This window comes from Triticum urartu, chromosome 3, assembly GCF_003073215.2.
Source record: "Triticum urartu cultivar G1812 chromosome 3, Tu2.1, whole genome shotgun sequence".
Lineage (NCBI taxonomy): Eukaryota > Viridiplantae > Streptophyta > Magnoliopsida > Poales > Poaceae > Triticum > Triticum urartu.
This window is the reverse complement of record NC_053024.1, coordinates 562,622,561-562,630,991: the sequence shown is the minus strand read 5'-3', so window position 1 is coordinate 562,630,991 and position 8,431 is coordinate 562,622,561. Positions and strand designations below refer to the sequence as shown.

Here is an 8,431-nt window from a genome sequence, read left to right as displayed (position 1 = left end):
ATTGCCGTTGCCCGATCAAAGACCTTGGGTTTTCACCCAAGAGAAAGTCCAAGTTCAACCAAAACAATGCCTTCAACAAGGCCATTGCCAGGTACAACCAATAAAGGCCAGACCTTTGGGTTTTCCCTGGGAATCGAGACTCGGTACTCGAGGAGCACCACCAAAAATGCAGTCCTCCAGTGCCGCCCCCTCGCTTGCCGAGGCCGCTGATACAAGTCACCATACACCTGGCACGCAATCTTCATCACATCCAGTATACCCTTTCACTGAAGCTTCAAGACCTCATATCGCAGCCGCCATAACTTTCCTACCTCTATCAATGCATTGAGAATCTTGACTTAGACATGTCCTATGACACCGATAAGAAAGCAAAGCTTCGCGATGCGCCCTCTTAATCGTGCAGTCTTTCGTAGATGGGTATGTTCCTTTTGTCGCTCATGCTAGCAGGCCCACACAGGCGTTCTAATTAGGCTTGTGGAGTTTTGCGATAAGGTTCTCGAAGGGGTTCGTGCTGGGAGGCTCATTCCGTCGCCCCCCCCCCCCCCCCCCCAAGGCGCCCTGGGGGACGCAACAGGGCGAACGTTAGATTGATATTGGCGTCCAATCTATATTGTTTCAACCTATCTACCATCCCTAACCCAAAAAGTAAAATTTGTACTAGTTTGCTCCGTACGTATGTGGCTATACCCTGTATAAAAAAATGTATGTTGTAACTCAACCAATAAATCAGTTCTGATATGATAGATGCAGACAATAATTAATTGATTCAAAAGCTTGAATTGAAGGCATTAAATTTTGTGGTCTACGAATATGATATATAAGATAGAACCATGCATGTGATCCTGTGTCCTGAATAATCTACTCTCTGGTTCCTAAATATAAGTCTTTTTAGAGATTCCAATATGAACAGAGGGAGTAACAGTTTTTCTTTTGAGTAAAAAAAAAACAGTTTTTCTTCCATTCTTTGCTAGCTTTAGCATGCATTGTGTAGATAGCTGAGTCCTTTCCCATGGAGACTAGATGTCCATACAACATTGGGATAAACTATCTTTGGAATGCAGCTTGCGGTACGTGGTGGTTTAATAAAAGTAATTGACAGGTAGTTCTACATAAAAGGCGGCCCAAATAGAGAAGATTACAAAAATAATAGCAGACATACGTAGGAACCCTAGCTACCTAAGTCATAATTTTGATAACTATTCCTCACTGCCCCAGAAGTTGAAATAGTACTAGATATCGTAGCCCCTACAGTAACGCATCGATCATGATGCACGTCATGCATAGTCATCCTCCTCCAACCCGGCCATGAGCTGGCTAGCTAGCTAGCAACCAAGCTAGGCGTCTCCGATGCTCAGCAGCTCCTTGGAGGTGTTCCATTGCTTGTTCCCGGGGCTCCATTTCGGGCACTTGGGGCTGAAGTAGCTGGCCTGCACCCTCGCGTCCAGGAGCTCGACGACCGGCCCGGGGCGCACGCAGCGCGGCGCCTTGTACTGGTTGATGGACGCGCCCTGGCTGAGCGCGTAGTCCATGAGCTTCTCGAAGGTGCCCTCGGACACCACGCGGATCTCGAGGGGGCCGATGGACCTGTCGCAGGCGCGGCACTGCCGGTACACGCTGTTCAGGGCCTCCTCCACGGACAGGCAGCACTCCTCGAACACGGACGCCGGCACCGCCGTGCTGCCCTCGCGCAGCTCCCAGAACAGCACGTAGTGACCTGGGATGGCGGATGTGTCGGCGTAGCTGGTGTACTCCACCAGCGATGCGCCGAACGGCGCCAGGTGCTGCACCGCGCTGCTCACCGCCGTGTGCAGCTCCGTCTCGTCCGTCTTGTCCGAGTCGATGCTCAGCGCCACGTTCCGCCGTCGCACGAAGCTGAACATCGGCGCCTCGTTCTTGAACCCTGCTACCCTCAGAACGTCGCCCACACGATACCGGCACAAACCTGTGAAGATCACATACACATGGAAAATGTCAGCCTTGCTAAAAAGGCATAAGATCATCGAGGCAACGTTAGGCAGTTAGAGAATGTGTTGAAGCTGCGATGGAGCCTTACCTGAGAAGGTGGTTACCACGAGTTCGTAGTCGTGCCCGAGCTTCACATCGACTAGATCGACGAGGTCGTGGTGGCTCGGCTCGGCATTGGCGTTGCTGCAATGGACGGGGAGGAACTCGAAGTGGCACATGGTGGGGATGAGAGTGTACGCGACTTCGCCGGGCTTGCACATGGGGTTGAGGTTCAGGCCGAAGTAACACTCCGAAGAAGCGTACATGGTGCAGATGAGCGGCAGGCCGCCGCCGTAGAACTCGAGGGTTGGGATGTACTGCGACATGGCGCCGGTCACGATCACGTCGATGTACTTGGTGCGAGGCCACAGGCGTCGGATGATGCCCTCCCACGACGGCTCCGAACACTCGGCCTCGATCTCGCTGGCGAGGGCTGGGTTGGCGCGGAGCAACCTCCCGACGGCGTCACGCACCGAGCGGTCGGTGATCTCCGGGTCGAGCTCGCCGGTGCGGATGTCGTGGCACAGGCGCGGCCAGTGCTTCTCGAGGAAGCGTATGGCGCGGAGGAAGCCCGAAGCGAACACCGCGCCGACGCGCAGCACGTCCGTGCGGTGCACGAGGCCGCAGAGCAGCTGGGCGTACATGCTCTGGTAGGAGTCCACGCACAGAATGGCCTCGTTGGGGCTCGTGTAGGCCGTGTACGGGTCGTGCGGTCGGTCGAGGAACTGCCGGCTCCGGTAGTAGCTAGTTAACACCGGCCGCGCGGCGAGCCCTCCCGGCGTCCGCGACTCGGCCTTGACGAAGAGCAGGTACATCGCCTTGCCTTTGTCCAGCCCGGGCAGCGACTGGCTCATCACCGGCATCAGTAGACTGTACAGCAGAGACCGCCTGTCCAGCTCGTCGGCGATGGTCGGCATGAGCTTCCGCTCCCCTCCGGAAGTGCCGGAGCTGGTACACATAAAACAAACCATTGCACGAGCAAAGTTAGCGCATAGACATCCATGCATGTCCACGAGCATGCACATGAGTACATGTACTTGTCATGCATACCTTGTGAGGAACTCGGAGATGGGCTTGCCGGAGAGGATCGGCGAGGAGTCACCGTTGGCGATGCGGAGTATATCAGGCTGGAGGTCCTCGTAGGTCACGAGCGGGACGCAGCGGCGGAAGGCGTCCACGGCATCGAGGGGGCTGCTGCTGGAGGAGACGCCGTACCGGCGCGGGTACTCGGCCGTCGCGTTCTGCGCCAGAATCTCGGTGAGGACGCACTGCTGCACCTTTCCGGCGTTCGCCGTGACGTGCTCGATGAAGTCGAGCGCCTCGCGGTGCGCCCCGGGGGCGTAGCCGGAGGCGGGAGCTGGCTGGGCGCTTGGTGCTTCCGGCATGGCACCGCACTGTGAAGGGGGCCTGTGTGACTCTCTGCTGGAGAGGATTTCTGAGCCCAGGTTCGTCAGGATGCCGTGGTAATATCAGCTCGCTGGTTTGTGTGAGCGACAAGTACGAGTGGGACGGGTTATATAGAGAGCGGATGGGTTGTCAATTGTGTCACCATGTGTCTATGCCATCTGGGCCCACTACTAACATTACACAGATACTGTAAAAAAATGTCATGAATGACCATTTGCGTGACATTTTTTGAAAGTTTAGCCTGCTGATGGCCAGCTTACCCATCCGTAAAGCCTCTAGCTAGCTGCTTTTCTTTTGTCTTCTTTTAGCCAGGTCTGACATTTGTTTTTAACCTATCTTGCAGAGACCAAATTTCTAGACCGAGCTGTAGCTGGACCCGGAAAATTAATGCCAGTCCGCTTGCATGTGTTCTTGGTGCACGTATGATGCTAGTTGTGCATAAAATACTGCAAATATGTATTATCCTAACATGTCCTACAATCTTCTACTATCATGATTTTTAGGCCATTCTCGTGCTCAAATCATAGGTGCAAATGTATAAAATGGCCATATGGCTGATAATTTGAGCTGTTCGCCTAATTATATGCTGCATGCACTCGATGGATCTCTACCACACTGTGCACGTTTCCACCATTTTTATTCATTTGATTAGATTGGCCATTAGTCTGCTTTATTTCCGTGCCTGCATGCCTTAATTAGTTGAGGATAGCTCAAAGTATAATGCTTCCTCCGTTCCTAAATATAAATCTTTTTAGAAATTTTAATATGAACTACATACAGATCTGTCTAGAAAAGACTTATATTTAGAAATGGAGCAAGTATTCCCTCCGATCTGACTAGTACAATTCTACAATTGTCTCGGAGCATATAGATTTGGATAATGTATATCCACATGCATGCGGAATGTGGCATGTGATGTGAGACTGAACTCTCAAATGCTACGTTTGGATTCACAACTTATCTTTCTTAGCGAGGCTTGCCTCGTCATACGGATCTGGCGCGATGCACTGGGCATTGTCGCGATCCCATTGGATGGTTGTGCGAGGCACAACCCTCCTTTACCCACTGCTATTGATGAATGTCGCCAAGGTGGCTCATCTGGCAGCGATGGCTACTAGGCGTGGTCGTGACATGCTCGACAACCATCAACGAGACGGTGCGGCAGTGATCAGAAGCGACGCGATGGCACCTTTTTTTTTGGTAATTTCTCCTTTTGCCGGCTAGTTCTGTGTGAACAGAGAAGGCAAAATGGTGACTGTGACCATGGCGGCGGACATCATGGATGCATTTTCCTTCGAGTGAAACCTCAAGATCTTGCCTTATGGCTTGATTAGCCAGCGTCGACTTCCGTGTGTCATTACCTTGTGTTGAAGGTGTTGGTTCGACTGCTTTGGGGGTGATTGGTCTGACATCTGTTTGGACCGGCCAACTTCGGCGCACGATCAGCAATTCCTTCTTGAAGGTATTGTTTTGGAGCTTTCCGTCCTTTCTCTGGTAATACATTGTCGTAGATTTGGTGGTAGATATGGGGATGTTGTCTCGAGGCATGTCATATGAGGATGGTCACATTTTTTTAACTTTGTAAGCCGATTTGTTTGATATTATTGATAATTAATAATATATGCATGTTTGCATCACTCGATATGCAAAGGCGAGGGTACGTACTCCCCTCTTTTCGAAAAAAAACTAGCTAGTCCAAATTAGCTCATTTGGGCGCGGGTGCTGATTTTTGGCTCCGGGAAGCATATGCTCCCTAATAAACAGTAAAATCAAAATAAATAATAAATACATTTTAAAAATTCTGATTTTTTTGTAGAGGCGACGTAGTTTTTGCTTTCATAGTCTTATCGGCTAGTGTAGTTTTTTCACTATCCTAGCCTGAGATCCAAACATAAATATCCGTGTAGGCTAGCTCTTGGCTGAATCGCTGGCGACAATCCGCAGCCAATTATGCTCCCACGACGCACGTATCCGATCGTGTGCACACTAGGAAAAAAACACGAGATCGTTGAGCATTTCATTCACCCAAGCAAAGTAGTCCGTGTAAAGCTGGATCTTGCGTTCTTGCTTCCCCCGGCGGTAACAAAAAGTTGCCACGGTTTTTCTATTCGGATTCGGCACCACTTGGCACGGCGTCGGGATCGGCACCCCTCCCTTCGCCCAAGAAATAGCGTATACTACTCTTGACTTGTGAGCCCCGGGAGGAAAGCAGCTGATTGTACACCTCGCTCTCGCCACGGACGCGCGCGCGGGCGGGAGCACGCAAAAGGCGACTCGATCGGCGCTCCCGGCCGACATGGCGCGTGCGCGAGTTGCTTCTCATGGCGTACGTGCCGCTGGAAAGGCCGGCAGCTGCATCGCTTCCCGGCGACGTACGATCGCCCCCCGCCTCCGACGACCTCGAAGCGATTCCCGTAGATCGCGAGCGGCTGAACGCCATGTGGTGTGTGTTAGTCCACTCTCCGCCACCTGTTGTTTACCGATCGGCGAGGCCGACGGAGCGAGCGTGATCATTCGGAGGATCTGCGAAGCTGCCAGGCACCGCACATTCCTGTCCAAAGATATGCCCAGAGACAGCGGGATCAAATGGCCAACCGACCCGCAACAACCAACCAAGAACACGGATACTGTTGTTTCGGACTCCGGCGCGGCCGGCATGCATGTCGCCGGCCAGTCACCACGACGCTGATTTTCTTAGCACAAGACGACAGTGTTTACCTCTGCAGTAATTCCAGTTCCTTGCTAATATGAACACATGCATGTGCATGCATATCGATGGTCCGATCGTACGCACCGAAGAGGAGATCAGTTCGAGCTCAGATCTAAGTACATGCGACCAGCTAGCCAGAGATGGATCGATCGATCGGACGACAAACCAATCACTCGTAGGTCAGCGGAACATGCGGCTGTCCAAACCATGGAGCGCTTGAAAACTACGCGTAACCGCATCTGACTGACCGAGTCCCGGCCGCGCCATAAATTGGTTAGATAGATAGATATAGCCCAGGCCGCATTTGAGTGCCGATTCTGGCTAGCTAGCCCGCTCTCTGTCCATCGACCGGCTAGCTTTCTCTGCCGATGAAGCAACCAAGCCAAAAGCTGGCGGTTAGACAGTACTGTACTGTAGTACAGTACCATGTCGCCACGCGTTGCGTTGCGTTTCTGCTTCGATGCAGGCACCTCATGTGCCTCTGTTCAGCACGCCATCGATCGGGGTACAGATAGGCGTTTAATTTGCCATCCGGGGGTCGGGGTGGTTGTCCTGTAGGCCGGACCTTATCTTTTGTGTTGGGTCTGAATGGAGAAAGAGCCAGAGAAGAATGGCAAGGGCAAAACAAACCTCCCAAAGGTGTCCTGTCGAAGCATGAATTATCGTATGTGATTCTCATCCGTCGTCGGCTCCCCGTTGCTAGCGGCGTGCATGCACGTAGCTTCTGGGTTTTGCAATGCTGAACGATGGGCAAGCAAGGTTGGGTACCTATAAAAGATCTTCAGTTAGTTTGCTTTATAGATACGAGTGCATCTCAAAGTACAATTACCTACAAATGGTCGACGAAGTTGGTGATTGGACATAATCTTTAAAGGCTAATGGAACTGCTATCACCGCGTACTTGCCATGATAACTTAGGCCGATCAATCCAGCTTTATCTTGACGCATACGTGGTGAGTTCAAGTACATCCCTTGTTTACACACGAGGGAGACTGGATAGTAGTACTCCCTCTGCTTTTATTTAGCCCGCATATTAGCTTTGGTCAAAGTCAAGCTTTGTAAACTTTGACAAAGTTTATAAACAAAAATATTATCATATAAAAAAACAAATCAATATAATTAGATTCATTATTAAATATACTTTCACGTCATCTTCCTTTTTTATGATAAATGTTTATATTTTATTTATAAACTTCATCATACTTTACGAAGTTTGACTTTATTCAAACCTAATATACAAAGTAAAAAAAAAACAGAGGGAGCAGCATACAGAAGTGCAGGGACTAGCTAAGTAGGAGTAGCTAGTGTGGTGCGTGCCTGCAATCATGAGATCCAGGGCCACGGGACATTCATGCATATTCACTCGTAGAGTGCATATATCGATGGTAATAGGGTCTAGAAATTACAACGGCGGGAATCATTGCATATTCTTTTTGCGCCCTATAATTGAGAGCAAACACGAGATGAATTTGGACCCATTATTGAAGGCACCAGCTAGCTAGCAAACACTCCCTGGCAGGAGCCACCGCCTTTATTGAGGCCTTTCTCAACCTGCACAACTCTTGGATCATCGGTTCATCGATGTCACCGTTCCACAGCCGCACATCTGACAGAAACCCCAGGAGGCTAAACCAGAACACCCGCGGCGGTCCAAAGAGCATCCCTAAGAGCAACTTTAGCAGATGTGCTAAATTCCCTACCCGCAAAGTTGTTTTACAGTTCACCCTAAAAGAATTTTGCGGGCAGTTCATCCCGACGCAGAACAGATACCGCAAATTGTACCGCAAATTTAAAAGCTTCAATTTAAACAGGTTCCCGCTACATAAGATCAGTAGTCTGGAATACGCAGGAGTTCATCACACACAGAGACAAACTAAACATAAAAACCTAGCCCGATGGAGGGCCAGCGGCAGCTCACGGATTCACGTGGAGGAAGTATTCGCACGCCAAGCGGTAGGGGGTGTAGGCATCTTCATAGTGTTCATGGGCCTGATTCATAGGACAGTTTTTTTTCTACTACGTTACCCAATAGTGGCATCATGAGCTGTCTATGAGTAGATGCATGTTGCGATTAGAGCACATGAGATGTGTGGGCATTGCACAAAGATTTTTCAAGTAGATGAGATTTATCACTTAATAAAATTTTGTATTAGATGAGTTCTATTGATTAATAAAATTTTGCTCGTAGATAAGATCTATTGTTAGTACATGCAATCTATTCCTTGATGTACTTGTTGATTTCCTTGAATTTGCTTCTTCTTTTTTCTGATCTTGACGGTATGGTGGAGTTTTGGCACAAAGTTCTGACTA

At 50.1% G+C, this 8,431-nt stretch overlaps 1 protein-coding gene across 1 annotated transcript; it reads right to left on the bottom strand.

The window, feature by feature from the left end:
* Nucleotides 1-1,012: 1,012 nt before the first annotated feature.
* Nucleotides 1,013-3,477, bottom strand: LOC125548707 (probable indole-3-acetic acid-amido synthetase GH3.1). The gene is made up of 3 exons (XM_048712259.1): nt 3,055-3,477; nt 2,054-2,952; nt 1,013-1,942 (listed from the first exon to the last, which is right to left on the bottom strand). The coding sequence occupies exons 1-3, from the start codon at nt 3,387-3,389 to the stop codon at nt 1,335-1,337; spliced, it is 1,842 nt and encodes a 613-aa protein (XP_048568216.1). The 5' UTR covers nt 3,390-3,477; the 3' UTR covers nt 1,013-1,334.
* Between the last annotated feature and the right edge of the window lie 4,954 nt (nt 3,478-8,431).

Excerpts from the sequence above, each read along its gene's own strand:
- LOC125548707 (XM_048712259.1), bottom strand. The coding sequence starts at position 3,389 with ATGCCGGAAGCACCAAGCGCCCAGCCAGCTCCCGCCTCCGGCTACGCC. Across the intron at positions 2,953-3,054 it reads ATCTCCGAGTTCCTCACAAG|CTCCGGCACTTCCGGAGGGG; the intron begins GTATGCATGACA and ends TATGTGTACCAG. Across the intron at positions 1,943-2,053 it reads CGTGGTAACCACCTTCTCAG|GTTTGTGCCGGTATCGTGTG; the intron begins GTAAGGCTCCAT and ends TGATCTTCACAG.